This window comes from Priapulus caudatus, unplaced genomic scaffold (genome assembly GCF_000485595.1).
Source record: "Priapulus caudatus unplaced genomic scaffold, Priapulus_caudatus-5.0.1 Scaffold92, whole genome shotgun sequence".
Classification (NCBI taxonomy): Eukaryota; Metazoa; Priapulida; class Priapulimorpha; order Priapulimorphida; family Priapulidae; genus Priapulus; species Priapulus caudatus.
Genome location: NW_014577153.1, coordinates 81,145 through 98,868, shown reverse-complemented (window position 1 = coordinate 98,868; position 17,724 = coordinate 81,145). Strand labels below are relative to the sequence as shown.

The 17,724-nt window shown below is 41.3% G+C and overlaps 3 protein-coding genes across 4 annotated transcripts in view; 1 reads left to right on the top strand and 2 right to left on the bottom strand.

Moving 5' to 3' along the window:
- Nucleotides 1-440: 440 nt before the first annotated feature.
- On the bottom strand, nucleotides 441-8,312 carry LOC106804917 (protoheme IX farnesyltransferase, mitochondrial-like). Its single transcript, XM_014806321.1, has 8 exons — nucleotides 8,240-8,312; nucleotides 5,880-6,059; nucleotides 4,406-4,832; nucleotides 3,676-3,800; nucleotides 3,380-3,450; nucleotides 2,679-2,911; nucleotides 2,073-2,226; nucleotides 441-1,756 (listed from the first exon to the last, which is right to left on the bottom strand). The coding sequence occupies exons 2-8, from the start codon at nucleotides 5,976-5,978 to the stop codon at nucleotides 1,471-1,473; spliced, it is 1,395 nt and encodes a 464-aa protein (XP_014661807.1). The 5' UTR covers nucleotides 5,979-6,059; nucleotides 8,240-8,312; the 3' UTR covers nucleotides 441-1,470.
- Nucleotides 8,313-8,341: 29 nt separating this feature from the next.
- Nucleotides 8,342-11,189, top strand: LOC106804918 (transmembrane protein 107-like). 2 transcript variants are annotated; one of them, XM_014806323.1, is made up of 5 exons: nucleotides 8,342-8,415; nucleotides 9,023-9,143; nucleotides 9,355-9,422; nucleotides 9,868-9,968; nucleotides 10,568-11,189. In XM_014806323.1, the coding sequence occupies exons 2-5, from the start codon at nucleotides 9,060-9,062 to the stop codon at nucleotides 10,729-10,731; spliced, it is 417 nt and encodes a 138-aa protein (XP_014661809.1). In that variant the 5' UTR covers nucleotides 8,342-8,415; nucleotides 9,023-9,059; the 3' UTR covers nucleotides 10,732-11,189. The 2 variants fall into 2 exon arrangements, with proteins under 2 accessions (XP_014661809.1, XP_014661810.1); XM_014806324.1 differs by having other exon boundaries at nucleotides 8,397-8,454.
- A 1,936-nt stretch (nucleotides 11,190-13,125) lies between these two features.
- The window catches only part of LOC106804919 (tetratricopeptide repeat protein 17-like), a 12,471-nt gene continuing 7,872 nt past the window's right edge, over nucleotides 13,126-17,724 (bottom strand). Inside the window, exons 2-3 of the mRNA XM_014806325.1 lie at nucleotides 14,282-14,516; nucleotides 13,126-14,042 (exon numbers count right to left, since the gene is read on the bottom strand). Coding sequence (XP_014661811.1) covers nucleotides 13,461-14,042; nucleotides 14,282-14,516 — 817 coding nt within the window. The 3' untranslated portion in view covers nucleotides 13,126-13,460. The remainder of the gene's footprint in view (nucleotides 14,043-14,281; nucleotides 14,517-17,724) is intronic.

Below are 17,724 nucleotides of genomic sequence, written 5' to 3'. Positions count from 1 at the left end.
TCCGGATATTATTTAAACACGTGCTGCATGCGCTCTGCTCACGTGATGCTCAGTGCTGTAAAGCAAAAGGCCTAATCATGTACATTTTGTACGTATTGCAGTGACAGCAGACATGGCCATTCGCATTGTTTCACTCATTATATGAAGAGAATAAAATATTGGTAATGTGGTAAATGATGCTGGGATCAATGACGTATAATAATAGTAAGTTTATGAACGTGAAATGTGAAAAAAAATGAAACTGAAAAAAAAGAAGCCCATGCAACGTGTCATGATCTGTAGAATGTTCCGACCAAGTTTGGAGAGGATCCGTTGAGCGGTGCGGAAACGTATAGCCGGCCGGACACACAAACACACACGTGACACAGACAGAAATTCCCCAATTTATAAATTGTATTTATACTTATAGTTATAGTTATAGTATTTAGTAAGATATATCATTATGATTATTCAGTATGAAAACTTGAGTTTAATTGAGATCACAATTTACAGTTAAATTTATATACAAATAGATACAAGTTCTGCTAATTAAATCGAATGTCGCCATTGCTGCAAAGTTATTACATAATATGTTGGTTATTCGGAATTTAAGACATAGCATTTAAAAAAAATAGATGTTTCCATAGACATTCAAACGCTCCTTGCATATTTTGTGTCCCCTACCGGTTTGATAAGTTCAACATAATTGCACATGTACATTCACAGTTGCAACACTTGATTTGATTAACTTGTGTTAATACTGTATCACCAAGTCATAGAATTGAAGACTACGTCTTCTATTGAATCAGGAAATAAGGAGGCACTTGAGCATTTACTGTAAGTTCTACGTATACCGTATAGTGATCAACCTAGTATTCATCACAACTCAAATAAACATGACATTAGATATAACTGTCAGGTTTTTATCCACTTGAAGTTGAAGATCGTGGACACTTTTGTGTAGAATTTAGACAATTTCACCTATTTTGTCTATTTGTACCTTTGGATATCCTTACTGGCACCACATCAGATTTGTAAATCAATTCAGTACGGCTATTTTTTTGTCAATTGGCAGCCAGCCTGACTTGTTACAGAGTGACAAGTTGTGAAATTGGACTTATCAAAGCTTCACTCTGACTTTCTAACCCACCACAAACACTGCCACTGATCAAACTTCACTGTTTTGTAAGAAAACGCAAACCAACCCTAACAATACAATAAATGATAAAATGATCAGCCTTGAATGCCGGACATAAACAATTGTGACCACTACTACACTCTACTCCAATCACTTACAAACCAAGTCACCCACTCACTACCATGAGGGCAAAACTGTCGATTTCAATTATGGTAGACCTGCTTATAATGGGTTAAGTAACAATAAGGCATACGTCTACTGGGTCACTGACGCCAATCAATGCACCTGGCCAACTGTGTGACTGTCCTCTACACTGTATACACTGCCTATAATAGCCTATGTGGCATTTCTCGTCACCGTGCGGCATGCACTACAAGTGCCTGTGCATCCGTTGTGCCCGCCTTGCCCTCCTTCGTCCGGTTGTCGTAGCGCTTTCCGATCACCATCAGCAGCATGAGGAAGGGAAGGTGTACAAGACTAAAACGGAACAGCTGCCGAGATGTCTTTGCATTGGGCCGCTGGTAGAAGTTCCACGCCAGGTAGGTGAGGTAGGCATTCAGCGGTAGCGAATCGACGGCAAACAGCCATGTCGTCACGCCGAGAACCGGAGCCAGGCTGCACACTCCGATCATGACGACACTGTAAACACACACCGGCACAGACTTCTAACACCCACCGTAAAACATTTCCCCCCCCCCAGAAGTTTCCCGAGATTTAATAGCTACACTTTCCATGACTGTGTGTTTTTGCCAACATACGTTCTTTCCATATCGTGTCCTCCCATAAACAGTTCGTAAACAATGCTTTGCCCCAAGAAAGTGTTAAGGTATGCGTTAGTGTTAGTGCACTTGATATATATAATATTACCTGCATCTGTGAAATAAACCCCTACAGATATTTTACCCATGGATTTAAAATGACAGATGATCGAGGATTTCGCTGCTGCATCTGTTACCTGTATCGTAGCGCGGTGGCACGACACAATGCTGGCTCAGTGACTGCCATCATGCGGTAGCCAGCTTTGGAGTACTGCTCCTTCAGGTTCCAGCTGAGCGCATTAAAGTGTGGAAACTGCCATGCGAATAGAACAGCACCCAGCACCAAGGCGCCTGCATCAGATGAGAAAAACAACCGAGTGATTACCTTCTCAAATCATATTACGGGCACACATGATCATATGTTGCTTGCATATTGTTAGTTAAAATAGGTTTCAATTATGCTACATAAAAAATGTCACTGTTCAATATTAATTATAAATATTTTTTTTCAACGTTTTAAAACTGCTGGCTATACCATTGCTTACAACGGTGGTGGCGCCACTACAAGCACATCCACTGACAAAGTTGCGCAACACAACTTTTCGGCTGCAGACTACAGACTTCGTATTTTAACTACTCTCGTAAAGATTTACATGTCAGGACTTCGCCATTAGCATTTAGCTGTGGAGATTAGAACCCTGCCCTACGCCTGTGTGTTACAGGAGCCAGACACAACATCACCATCAAGTTACTTCACATCCCACCTGGTGACTAAACAGTTAGTGTACAAGTAGCTTCCTAACCTGGATCAATGACTCCAGTGCAGGCTGTCCAGCCCATGACTGGAGGGATGCCACCGACTACTGACCCCACCCACGTGTTGTAGATGGACGCCCGCTTCATTGGTGTATAGACTAGCGTGTAGAGCACCAGGTTGACAGCACCAAGTGCGGCAGTCAACGGGTTGACATGATAGGCTAGGATCGACAAGCCTGTGATGGCCGAACTTGCAGCGAAGAGCACTCCGTGAAGTGGACTGCAGCAGAACATGCACACGTCCAAGGTCAAGTCACGGAACGTACAAGGTCAAGTCACGGAACGCACAAAGTCAAGTCACGGAACGCACAAGGTCAAGTCACGGAACGCACTGCAGTGACAGTGCTGCCAAGCCTTTGAATCCAACACACTATGAATGAATCCTAATGAAGCTATTTGCATGCTAGCAGATAACCTGGTAGCTCATCACATGCACTAATTTGCCCATAATAGGCCAGAAATAGCATTTCGTGCTTTCAATAGGGAATGTCGATAAGCTTGTTTTTGTTTAAAAAATATAATCAGATTCAGATAACACATTAAAATACTGATTAAACACTTCACTCGAAATATTTGCTTGTGTATATATTTCTGAATAATAATCATATTTGCTACTCTGTATTGTGATACGTATCATATCCGCCATCTAGTGCATAATGGGACCCCTACACATAACAGTTTTACATACCTGACAAGTCCCATGACTAATGGTCTCGCCTTGGTTCTGGCCATCTGGGAATCATAAGGAACCTCCAGAAACTGAATAGAAAAACAACTAATCAGTTTTGTCGGATAAGAGAATATATATACAGACAAATATGGATTACATGCATTGCATAGATGCCATCAATTCACGAGTAGAATATGCCGATCTTCCGTAGGGTTTGTCCAAATTTGTCAAATAGTGCTATAAATGTATGAAAATCACAATAACTTGCTCTTGATTAAAACTCTACATTAACAGAGAAACATAAAAATATTTACTTGGTTTATTGTGTTCGCAGCACATGATGTAAAACCAGTCCCACCACAAGCTAAAAGGAACGTGACCAAGTCAAATGCTCCTGGTGCCATGCCATAACCTGCTGCTGTTGTCATGACAACTAACACTGAAATATAGTTAAAAGAATATCTATATCATATAATAAGATATAATTCATTCATAGTGATAATTTAAACAGATCATAACATTACTATAAAAATTGTCTAATTATACCAAAGATGCCAACACATATTTGTAATTTGAAGCAATCTGTAGTTTCTGGCCATCAAATTAGTAGTTTGAGGGTCACGTAGTGACCTGAGTTTGCTAGGGGGGTTCGGCATGCCCCCCGGAAATTTTTTTAGATTCTGAGATGCAATTTCCTGCATTCTGAGGGTCAAAAATGACAATAAATTGACAAAAAATGACAATAAATTGACAAAAAATGACAATAATTGACTTTTTTTTTCTATCACAGTGAAATTCGTAGTTTGATACAAACTGGTCGTAGTGGTGCAAAAGGAATAGAAATTCGTGTAAAATACGGATAAATCGTAGTGGTTGTCATCTCTGTTATACCTATTACATCACTGTTATTAATAGATTGATAGCTGAAGAATATTATCTAAGGAACCATATTTGATATCATATGATGCGGGGTGCGGATAGGGGGAGGGGTCAGTATTGGAAGGGAGAGAGTTGGTGCATGCCCAACAATCAGCTGAGGCTTACTCGTGAGACGATGCTTTGACAGTCGTAGGTAGACTCCAGGCAGTTTCTTCAAATCTATCTTTAGTGCTCGCCATTCTAAGTCTCTCGGATGAACAGCATTCTGCAGCTTCAGTGGCTCCACCTGGCTGCCACCGACAACATCGACCAATTGCGCATCACGCTGCACATAGATGCTGAACTCTTGCTGGTCGCCAAACAACAGCTTGTTGGCCCTGCGCAGATGCAGCACCGGGCTCTCAAGATGACGGGTGGTCGCCGGGGGCAACGTCGCCGTCTCTGCCGATAAGTTGTCGTGTAAAAGTTCCGGATGCACGACAACCGTGCTGCCTTCTATATCATGATCGACGTCAGCTGATGATTGCGAGGCATCCTCGGCAACATTTACGGGTTTTGCTTTGGCCGCGTATGCAGCGCTGGCTCTGTGTAGCTGACGATACAAAGTAGCGGGGTCACTGTCAGAGAACTCTATACATTTCTTACTCTGATGATTACTAATCTCAGTAGGCTCAATTAGTATTTATATAAACTTAAAACAAAGTCGAATAATAAGAATATAAAAAATTATGTTCCTAATATATGTATATAACAGCATAATTTTCTTACTTCTTCAAGCTTGATAGTATATTTACAGTTGTTAGCAACAATAAATTTATTTGTGAATTTTCATGAGACCGAGTTCTAAAAAGAAGCCCTAACAATATAAAAGGATAGTATTTTTATAACCGTTAGTTAAAGCGTCTATTGCGAGAATTTTCCAGTGTTTTCCCCACTTTCATGATACCTACCGTTATTGCTTGAGTAACAGCAATTGTCTAGAGTAACGATAAAATGTCTTAGAACCTTCATATTCACCAAATCCAATGAAATCATGCACGATTACAATTTTGCGTTCTGTTTCTGTTTACCGTTGCCATCTCTCGAATTTTCTCGCGGTAGCGCGAGACATCTATCACGGTGCAGCAATGCATACCACGCACCGTAAAAATCAGGTTAGAGTGTAAACACAGACGTTCATACTAGCGTAACAGCAGTGTAGTACTAATGCCACGTAAAGTCTGTTATTAGAGAAGCTTGTGGATTGCCAGTCAGATAGTAACACGGGAATGACAATGACAGAAAGTGCTCTGAATTATTGACATAAAAACTCAATAATATTTACCAAACAGAATTGCACGCCCTTTTGTTTTAACTATGTTCGCTTGTTTGAGACGCCATTTGTGATTTTTGAGAGTCGTGACACGATAAAATTTATTGCTGGTATGATGTGGTTAAATCAATTTTTCTATGCTATAACTGCATAAAATCTTGGTGTTTTGAATGTTGGTATAATCAGTGATATATCCACTGTCAGGTGAGACTATATTCAGCTATATTTCGTTTTTCTGAGCCAAAAAACTCGCAATAATCACTTTAATGCAAAGCCGAGTGAGTACAAATGTACGTAACATAACAAGCTTACTACAATGATACTTACTTTAGTAGTTTGCGGCAAGAAGCAACATTTTCCTAGTCTGGCTTGTTTTACACACAGCTGGGCAATTGTGTGTGCCTTGAAAAGTACGTGAGGAGGCATAACAAATGATGTCCTGCCACCAAAGGCCACGTCCCCCGACCTATCCTACATCTTCGCTGTACCTGTCTGATGGCTGTGGTGCTATCATGAAAATCATAGTAACATATATATATACTATAGAATGATTATAATCAATGAATCATCTGTTAATGTGTTGGTGTCATTCAGTTTGAAAGGATAAATGCATATCAGAATAGAGGTACGTCTTTGAGTAGAGTTGTGAGCTGGATAGGATATGACGAAGCAGCACCAGCAGATAAACAGCTGTATTATCATTATGTATGTTAAAGTAAATATTTCCCATTTATAATTCAATTTTCACATTGTCTGTCATTGATTTGATACATAGTAAGTTCCAGGATAGCGGAGAAAGGTTTGTGTTTAGAATAAACCCAGTTTGGAAGTTCTAGTCTCTGAAAACGCACCAGCAAACCGCCATGAGTTATTCACTCAGGGGTTCCTCCAAAGAAAAGAATAGGCTCGTGTTGTAACCCTATCCTGTGTTTGGGTTACATTATTGTATCTATATAGCCCGCGTAGTTGCCGCAGGCCGTAGGCGTAGAGTTGTACGCAGGCTAGGCCTACAGTACTACTACTACTACTAGTACTACTAGTACTAGAGCTAAGGCTTGCCGATAGTTACACTACAGTCTCAGTAACGCTGATAGGGTCTATGTCCCCCAGGGTATACTCCCGGAATGTACCCTGGATACGGTCCGCGGTATACCGGAACGTACCCTGGTAACTATGTGATATGCCGGACCGTACCTCGCTTATTCCCTACCGTACCCTGACTGTCCCTGTTCCGCCCAGCTACTGATGTCGCAAAATTTGAAATATACATACAGACCTGTATGATATATTTATAAAGTTGGATTGGAGTATGAAACTGTGAAACCAAGAAGAAATTTCAACCTATATACACTGATGCGCGCAATCCTTTTGCAAATATCGCGATGATCGGGAATGCGTTTTCCTTTCGCAATGTTTACGACATTTTCGCGCGAGATTTTTGAAAGATGGCTCCAATTAAGTGTTGTGGTGGAACAGGAAAATTTGTATGATTATCTTAATGGATTGGAAACGTATAGACTCGCTGACACTTGTAGAAAGGGTCGGGAGGTGAAACGTAACAGGGTAAGGAATACGAATATTTTGCGAGAACGGACCGGAAACAAGGAACGGGAGCATAAAGCAGCGCGTTTCCTGCCGACAAGCGGTGTGTAGAGTATTACGACATCAGCTGAAAGTCAGGGTACGATTTGAAGTAGGCGAGGTACGGTCCAGCGTATTAGATAGTTACCACGGTACGTTCCGGTATACCGGACCGTAAGTAACCAGGGTACGTTCCGGCAGTAACCTGAGGCGTGTTCAGGAGAGCGAACGCTCGAATCGAACGCTCGCTGCACGAACGCAGCGCCTCTTGAACGAAACACGAGCGCTCGCTGTGCGCTTGCTTGATCAAAGATGGCGGCCCCCATGAAGGGTTACTCAGCAGAGATTTTAATGACTTCGAACAAGTACTGTTAAACGAATTAGCAGATGAAATTGATACGAATTGAATTTAGAAGTAAATAAATGAATGAAAAATGAAATGAAGTTGAAATAGATTGCAAATTGACGTCAGAAATGTTAGATTCGCATTCGCCAGATTTCCCGTCGCCATCTTGTAAACAACTCGCGCGCTGAGCGAACAGCCTTTCAAACTTGCACGCAAGCGCTCGCGAGCGCTCGCGAGCGCAGTGTCGTTCAGAAGGCGAGCGCTCGCGAGCGCTCGCGAGCGTTCGGTCTCCTGAACACGCCTCAGGGGGACATAGTCATAGACCCTATCAGCCTCAGTAACCCAACCAGGCTGTGTCAGTGTGTGAATAACGTCAATATAGGTATTCTAACCCTAGCAATACCGTTTCTTGGAGATAGAGTCACTGTTACTGTTACTGACACTGTTACTAGTGTTAGTGTTACTGTTAACCCGACCAGGCTGTGTGACTAACGTCAATAGGTATTCTAACCCTAGCAATACCGTTTCTTGGAGCTATGTTACTGTTACTGTTACTGACTAATACTGTTACTGTTACTGTTAGTGTCACTGGTAGTGGTACTGGTAGTGTTAGTGTTAGTGTTACCGACGCGACTGTTTTAGCGTTAGTGACTTCGCCAAGTAATTTCAGTTAGGCCCTATAAAATCATTGCCGGGAACATGCGCACGAACACAAAATGGATTTAGAAATATAAATACATTTTAACAAGTTAACACTAACCATCCCAGCGTAAATAACTAAGTAACTAAGTACTGTCAGTGTCAGCGAATGACAGCCTGCACTTTATGATAACAAGAGAACAGTCTTTAGTGGGTTCACATACTGTAATGACGTAGACCTCGAATCTGATGACGTTCCCCACATCCCAGTGTCGCGGGTAACTGTAGTTTGAAATGGTAAACAAATTCTGTGACTGTGTTACTGTACTTATCCTAGTGTTACTGTCTATCCTCATTTGGGTTCAAGGATAGAGAACATGGGTCCCAATAAAACCAATGTTATTTACATCAATATAATATTATATCAATATAATAGGTTAGGGTTATGGTTAGGCCTTAGGGTTAGGGTTAGGGTTAGAATTAAGGTTAGGGTTAGGGTTAGGCACATTGGTTTTATTGGAACCCATGTTCTCTATCCTTGGGCCCTAATTTGGATCTCATATCTTTTCCTGCATTGTCGTATTTTATTCCCGTACAATCTTTTCACAAAAATGTTACAACTTCAAGTAGTTCAAAGTAAACTTGCACCATCAATCATCATAGCTCTTAGCTCTAGTACTAGAGCTACATAGCTCTAGTAGTAGTACTATATGAAAGTGTCATAGCCCGCGTACAGTTGCCACTGGCCACTGTTGCCAGCGGCAACTGTACGCGGGCTATAGTACTAGAGCTACAATCATCATCATCATCACCATCAATCATCATCATTGCGCCGATTTTGTGGCATCAAATTGTAGACCAGTTTATTTACTAACACTGTATTACTGGTCAACCGTTTGCCTAGACATGACAACCTTAGCACAACCAACAATTTGCTGAACATGGGGATTCCTGGCATTGTACCAGCTCGATTCCTGACACTGATTGCACACCTTGTCATTACGTGGATAATTTTCTGGTCAAGGGTGAGTATAATCACAGAATTGTGTATGTGGCATGACATATCTCGTCTTAAAAGATTTCACATTATATGATTGTTATATCAGGACGGTAAATTGTCTGCTAATAATTAATTCGCATGGGAGAGGTTGTTCAGTCATGTAAAATTATGTTATTAAAAACTACCCAAATCATATGAGACTGTGGTCGTTATATAGACATGGCGGTGTTTTGCAGGGTGATAATATTCTAGCATGCTTGCCACAGTCTTACAGCCAAGATGAGTACAATCGCAAAGACATGCAGTAAGTTTTGTAAATTTTCTCATTTTTATTTACAATTACTATTATAGCAACAACAGTCAGTTACAACTTGAACGGAACAATATGGTGCTCAGGGGTAGAAATTAACTTGTAAACAGGGGAGTCCAACGGACTCCCTGCCCTAAAAAAAGAGGGAGTCCGCAGCAAAATAAGGATCGAGTCCGCAGTCTGAAGTTCAAAATTAAAGATATTAACAATAACGCACATGCTTATTTGGAAGATCATGCGGTTGCACGTCTGCCAAATTTTCTTTGGACATTTGCTGAAAAAATACGGTAATTCCGCGAGGCCATGCTCTGGAACGAACTAGTTAGTATAGTAGAATTTTGTAGCACCAGAGGCCAATTCCATCTAATATACACTGTGTTCCTAGATGATGTTATTGTTGTATTGATGTTGAATGATAACTTGTGATGTAATGTTTCAGACTCGTCGTTGGACTGTCAGTTTCTTTAGGTCTCATTGCAGTGGAACTCGTTGGATTCTTCACAGGGATTTCCATGTTCATGCCAACTGTTGCTCTCGTCTGTATCCTTATACAACCTCTGTTAGTCGATACCCCTAGAGAGCGGACACCTTACTATAAAAAATACTTGGTGTTTCCTTTAGTTTAAGTGGCGGTTATACATTGAAACTACATGTATAAAGCTGACACCTGTCTATAAAGAACATTTTTTGGGCTTCCCTTGAGTGGCAGTTACTGAGTGAAAGTACACATATAGAATGATCACTTGTTTATAAAGAACACCTTTCACATTTTTGCTGAGTGTCACTTTTTACAGGCTTGAATGTGTCTATACTAGCAATGAACTGCAGTTATTCATGCCCCGCACTTTCATTACAAAACCACTAATAGCAACATGCTGTTGAACTAGTAGATGCAACCTGTCCTCTGGTTTATCATTGTGTGGAAATATTCAGTGTATGGATCTTCTGTATTGTAGAGTTAGAATATTTTGACACTCCTGAATCTCAAGCCCAGTTACTAGATAAACAGCAAATGGTTGAGAGTGTCATTCTTTAAATATTAAATTTAGTTTTTTTACTCTAAAATCTACTCATAATTAAATCTAGCTGTTTTACACTTGTTTCACGTTCAAAGTCCTTAGTCGTTGTTCAATTTTCAGCAATAGCATCCCACGCAAGCGGCTCCATAGCTCTTGCTTACTTCATATTTGATGTATGGGATTGTGATCTCTACTGGTGGGTCTTCTCGTTCTGCAGCTGCACACCTGCATTGTTGGAGATTTCTACCGCCTTTGCTGTGATCGTTCTCAAAAAAGGCTTGTAATCAGGGAGAGTTCATCGTTTTGAAACTGGTTTCTATTTTCCCTGTTCTGATCGTCTGATTTCTAGGCGTGTCCACCTCCATTCTCGGCCCACTTGCAAACCCAGCCGGGCTGAGCCATGATGTAGTTTCCATGTGAGATGCAGCATAGATCAAAGCAATGTACTAGATGCTAAGCATTTCCAGAAAAGTTGGCTATAACACACGAGATATGCCGAAACCCACTGTGCTTATATAACCAATGTGCCCCCACATGGTACATGTGTAAACCAGTATTACATGTCCACATGTGTTAACATGTAATAAAGGCAAATATAGATTAGTGTGTAGGAGCCCTGGTGGTATTTGTATCTGTAGAGTCCGTATTGTGCAGTGGTACCATGCAGCCTAAAAATTTCATTTTTTTTACGAGAGCTCTTTCTTGATTTTGTATGAAAAAAAGAGCTCTCGTAATATTTTTACGGGAGCTATTTTAGGCTTGACCAGAGCTACTTTTTCATTGCATGATTTTGTTAAAATTTTCATAATTTTGATGCTCTGACTCTGATAATGTCTCAGAAGCCAGAAATGGTGTCTAATTATCGTAAAGGTGTTTCCCAAACGAAAGTCAAGATTATGCTTTGGCGAAATCGACGAGGTCAACAATCATTCATAATGGTGACAAAATCACAGAGGCCGGGTTTGCATGTTGCTGTATGCATGTTGGTTACAAAGTATGACTGCATGCACTGATTGTATGTCTTATTCGCATTGTTTTTTTCATTCAAATCTTGTCGCAGCAAGGCAGCTTATGTCTGTGCAAAACAATGCAAGGGACGGGTGGAAACAGAAAAATCTCATTATGTGTAGCCATTCAATAAAAAAAACTTGCTTGCCCGAACAGGCAAGTGCAATTTCAAGCTACTTGTCCGGGGGCGAATTTTGGTTGGCCCAGGCCATCGGGCAAGTGGGTTTGTCGAGCCCGGCACCGCAGGGTTCGAATTTCGGCTGAAAATCTAGTGGACAGCAGTCTTTAGAAAGTTGGTGGACCTGCACAAAAATTTGGTGGTCCGCTTATTTACTAGCAGTGAGTAACAAAATAGTATATAAAGATAACCATTGGCATTAAAACAGCATACATGTAACTTAATTAGAGTTGGTCAAATAATGTTTCAATCTCTAGGTATGTCGGGGGAGCTTCTGGGTAAGGTTTTACTTTCGTTTTTCTCCTCCCCAGTCCACGGTACCCCCATGCATAGATCAATGCTGCCGCACATCCGCAAAGTTACAAGTGCCTAGAATCTTCAAGTATATATAAAGTTCACATATTGCTTCTAGATATCTAACTGAATAAAAACGGTCCACTTTCTACGTTAAGAAAAGTGACGAATTCAGTTAACAGCTTTGATTACGTGCGTGTCAGGTGTCACTGGTCGTGCCCTCACTCCCCACGATAACCCCTGCGATATATAACTTATTGTTATGCGCTCCTAAAAACACTGGCCTGGACTACATGCCGGCGATGCCACAATCGATTTCTTAGACAGTCGCGAGTTTTTGTTCGTGTGGCGAATCATGCGTTGAGGGAGTTCATGCAGCTCTAGATGTTTTGGATACCCCGTCTACGTTGAGGAACGGGTCGTATTATGCACTCCCGTTTACAAGTCTGTCTAAACTGCCGTTGCGATAACCGTAGTATTTAAGCGTAATATGAGGGGAAAAAGTGCCGGTCAGGAGGACCGGCAGTTTCGTAGAGATGGTGGCCCGAGCAAAAACTTGATGGGCTCGGTACTCCGGGTCGGAACTAATTACGAACGCTGCCGGCAGCACGGGAGCGATTTATTCTCATCTTCCAAAATTTTCGCTCTCGTAATTGTTGTTACCAGAGCGCTTTGAAAGCTGACGGGGGCGAAATCGTTCGCCGCTCCCGTGTATTTTTTTCGCTGAGTGGTACTCATTTACTTTCCCATTTGGTTTGGTTGTAAAGCTTGCTGGTCTGATTGAGGACACATGAAAGATATTGTTTATTTTATTTGGTTGCCATTAGATGGCAGCACAATTTTATTGTCTTAAAAAGGGCACTTTGTGTGAATGTTATTATGTGAGTGTTATTACAATACTGTGTGCAAGCTTAGTATTAGTATTATAAGCCCATTATTTTGTACACATGAATATGTACATATGATTATGTACATCTTATATTTTGATATGGACATATTTTAACATATTTACAGGAGTACATGATATCTAATATTTGATATTATGTTCACCTGGAATTTCTGCTATTGCTGTGCAACAAGATATTTTTGTCTTGTTTAAACAGGGCCATGTGATGTCTTGTATTTAAAATAAATCTTCAGTGAGTTTTCATAACTCAGTATTTTCTACATTTTTTAACATGTAACAATGCAACATAAGAAGTTTCTTGCTCACTTTGCATAATTTAATGACAATAAAACACTGTAAAATACAAACACTTAAACCTTCAATATTGGCACTGTGGTGGAAACACTCCCAACCACGAAAAAATAAATAAAATACAGGTACACAAGGACATCGTTCCTTGTCACACGAGCCTTTTCAGCTTCATGTAGTAAATTTTTATCCTATAATTTCTTTGGGTCTCTGCCTACATTCTTCCTGAAAGCTCAAGACGATACTTGAAGAATTACAATAATATGGTTACTTCCGCACTGACGATGCGCATTCTATACGCCGTGTACGTGCCCGCGAGTTTTGTCGCGACGATAAAATCAGAAGTTGTATTTCTTTAATTTGCTTTGCCGCTGGTTGTGGCTCGCACCGCTGAGTTTAATCGAGCGCATCGCCATCGCGCGATTGAAGTGCCGCTGCGTCTTGAGGATGTCACCGTACTCGACGCCGCTCTCGATCGACGACAGCAGCCCCACCAGCACGGCCATCACCAGGAAGGCGATGATGAGCAGCGTGTAGATGGTCACCGTCGACTCGGGAACGGTCTCCATCTTGCGCAGGTGCTCCTCGGCGGGCAGGAAGCTCGGGTTGAGCTCGAGCGCGTGCCGAAAGTGGATGCGCGCCTCCTGGTCGTGACCGTACGCCTTGAGGATCTCGCCGAGCGTGAAGTGCTGCAGCCAGTTCTGCTCAGGCGACTGCTTCTCGAGCGAGCGTAGGATCAGGTACTTGGCGTCGTCCAGGTACTGCAGATTGAAGAGCACGCGCGCGAGGTTCAGCAGCACGTCCGGGTGGTCGGGCTGGACGGCGAGCGACCGCCGGAAGCACTCTATCGACTCGTGTGTGTCGCCCTTGATGCGCCAGTAGTTGCCGATCTGGTTGTACACCTCGGCGTTCTTCGGTTTCTGCAATCGTGAAAGATTTATGCCATCAGATCGAAGCAAACTCCTCGATTAAGAAGTCGATTAAGGTCTCAGACCTTAAGATTACTTCCTCGGATCTAACACAACTGCTCAAAGACCCTAGGTGGAGTTTCTCAAAGTAAACCACATATGGATATCATATATGGAGGTACCTTCTGACGCATAATTCGATTTTCTTAATGCAGGATATTAGTCGACAATAAAATGAAAGTAGAACATACATCTTTTTTAGCACGCCGAAGCTTCTTCTCAAGCTGCGTGAGATCTAGATCGACGTTTTTGTTTCCCTTTCTGCGGAACATGAGGGCCACCTCCGGCTCCGGTACAGGCGGATGCTGCTTGCGGTTGGCCACACCCATCAGGTTGTCGAACTTCGTGTAGTTTACATATGGATTACAGTCGACAGACCGGTCCACTACTTTTCGTGGATTGCCATTTTTCTCAGCTTTCACCATACTGCAGAAAGACATACACCACAAGTTGTCACAAGGATAACTGAAATAATTGAGACATTTACATATTGCCAATTGTATTCTGAAATAGTTTCCTATACGTTGTATTGACTGCCACAACTTCTAATGACTGAAATTTTCACAGAGCTTCCTGAATCACATAACAGCTACATTTGTGCTGTGCAGTGTGTTTGATAATTAACCTTACAACTGAAGCTACTACAACGTGAAAGGTGTAGGGGCCTCGTGTACATTGTCAGCAACTTAAAGTTACGGCAAATATTAACCCACTGCAAGACATTCTACGCGGTATTACAAGATATGATAGGCGTACATCATCAAAATATCAATGAAAGCGTCAATGACACTATAGCTCACCTTGGGTGTGATAGAAGAGGGAGATGATATTTAAAATTTGGTAAGTGTTTCATTTATGACGGACCGAAATGTGATCAAATGTCCTTATTCCCGGTTTTATACTAATAGAAATGTTACTGTTTTGTTTCCAGCGGTTAGTTTTGAATGCGAAAATAAAATGTTTCAGATGTGAAAGTCTGAAAATCTGGGCGAGAGATGACGCTACACCTAAATGATCGCCATTTTGGTTTTCGCTTATTGCGCAAATAAAAGTAAAATATTCCAGTTAAATACTGTAACAAGAATCTAAACACAATATTACACGTAGGTATGAATAGGTAGGTAGGTAGGTGGGTAGGTAAATTTAACAAAATCGAATGAATCTAGATGGCCATTTCCATTTTTGCCAAAAAGTGGGCGTGGCTCGAAAGTAGGTCGACTGGCATGCTCCAAAATAGGACGTTCACAATCTCTCCATAGGAGTAACAACTGTATGCAATTTGAAACAATGTAGCGTCAAACGTTCTTGAGTTTATATGTAGACGTAGGCAGAACGGAAATGCATAGTGAAAATTACCAAAATAGCCTAAATCTGCCATAATTTAAAAAATATCAAAAAAAAAACATCCTGTGATGATGTTTGGCGACCAGTCGTTATTCATCACATACCAAAAATTAGCAAATGCTTGAACCTAGAACTGACTTATGGCCATTTCTATTGTGCAAACAGTCGGCGCTGCTCGAAGTAGCGTCAACGTGCGTGCTCAAAATAGGACGTTCAATCTTCTCCCATAGGAGTAACAACTGTATGCATTTGAAACATGTAGCTCAACGGTTCTTGAGTTATTGTGACCGTAGGCAGGACACCGAAAAATGCATAGTGAAATTACCAAAATATACCTAATCTGCATAATTTAAAAAAAATATCAAAATCCCTGTGATATGTTTTGGGGCCAGTCGTTATTCATTCACATACCAAAAATTAGCAAAATGCTTTGAACCTGAACTGACTTATGGCCATTTCTATTTTTGCCAAACAGTGGGCGTGGCTCGAAAGTAGGTCAACTGGCGTGCCTCAAAATAGGACGTTCAAATCTCTCCCATAGGAGTAACAACTGTATGCAATTTGAAACATGTAGCTCAAACGGTTCTTGAGTTATCGTTGATCGTAGCCAAATGTTGATGGATGGACGGACGTACGACGGACAACGCCCCATGGCAATAGCACATCTTGACAATTTCAAGGTGAGCTAAAAACATAATCGACACTTGTAAATGCTTGTTATGGTACATGATTGGAAGAAGAGTAGTTTTTCTGACGTGTTTTCCATGAAAACTAGGTTTTACAAATTTAAATTGTGCATGACTACAGGGACTGAAAATAGTGGGTTTTGCCCGCAATATTTTTGGAAGGTCCAATGAAAGATTTGAAATGTCCGAATACATAATGTTTCTTTGGCTAATACATCGTTTGGTAACAGTGGGTCAATTTTTAGCTCACCTTGACATCGTCAAGATGAGCTATTGCCATGGGGCGTTGTCCGTCGTACGTCCGTCCGTCCGTCAACATTTGGCTACGGTCAACGATAACTTGAGAACCGTTTGACCCACGTTTCAAATTGCAGACAGTTGTTACTCCTATGGGAGAAATGTGAACGTCCTATTTTGAAGCATGCCAGTTGACCTACTTTCGAGCCACACCCACTTTTTGGCAAAAATGGAAATGGCCATAAGTCAGTTCAGGTTCAACGGATTTTGCTAATTTTTGGTATGTGAATGAATAAGGACTGGCCCCAAAACATATCACAGGGGTTTTGATATTTTTTTTAAATTATGCAAATGAGGTAGATTTTGGCAATTTCACTATGCATTTCAGTGTCTGCCTACGGTCAACGATAACTCAAGAACCGTTTGAGCTACATGTTTCAAATTGCATACAGTTGTTACTCCTATGGGAGAGATTTGAACGTCTTATTTTGGAGCACGCCAGTGGACCTACTTTCGAGCCACACCCACTTTTTGGCAAAAATGGAAATGGCCATAAGTCAGTTCAGGTTCAATGGATTTTGGTCATTTTTGGTATGTGAATGAATTAGGACTGGCCCCAAAACATATAACACGGGTTTTGATATTTTTTTTAAATTAAGCAAATTAGGTAGATTTTGGCAATTTCACTATGCATTTCCGTGTCTGCCTACGGTCAACGATAACTCAAGAACCGTTTGACCCACATGTTTCAAATTGCATACAGTTGTTACTCCTATGGGAGAGATTTGCACGTCCTATTTTGGAGCACGCCAGTCGACCTACTTTCGAGCCACGCCCACTTTTTGGCAAAAATGAAAATGGCCATCTAGATTCATTCGATTTTGTTAAATTTACCTACCTACCTACCTACCTACGTGTAATATTGTTTTAGATTCTTCGTTACAGTAAATTGACAGTAAACTGTAAACAGAAAACTTTTATTGCTTTTATTTGCGCGATAATCGAAAACCGTATATATGGTATATATGGTGAGCTATAGTGTCATTGACACTTTCATTTGATACAAAACCATGCGTCGTCTGCAGGCATTCCGAGTTACTCGCACGAGCGACGAGTTTATGCTGAAACTGTGCGTGCATCCGCGTTAACTTCCGTTATAAACAACCATGCTACTAGCGTTGCAGCATATGCCCTATCAGTAGTGTTGTCAATCGGTTGTAATTTCGTAATCGATCATCAGTTGGACCCAAGTAACCGATGATCGGTTACAATCGGTTACTCGGGGTGTTGAATGCCTGCGTGTGCGTAACGTCGTGTGCATGTACGTGCTTGTTTAGCCCTGTTTACTGTTTGTTTTTCATTGTTTA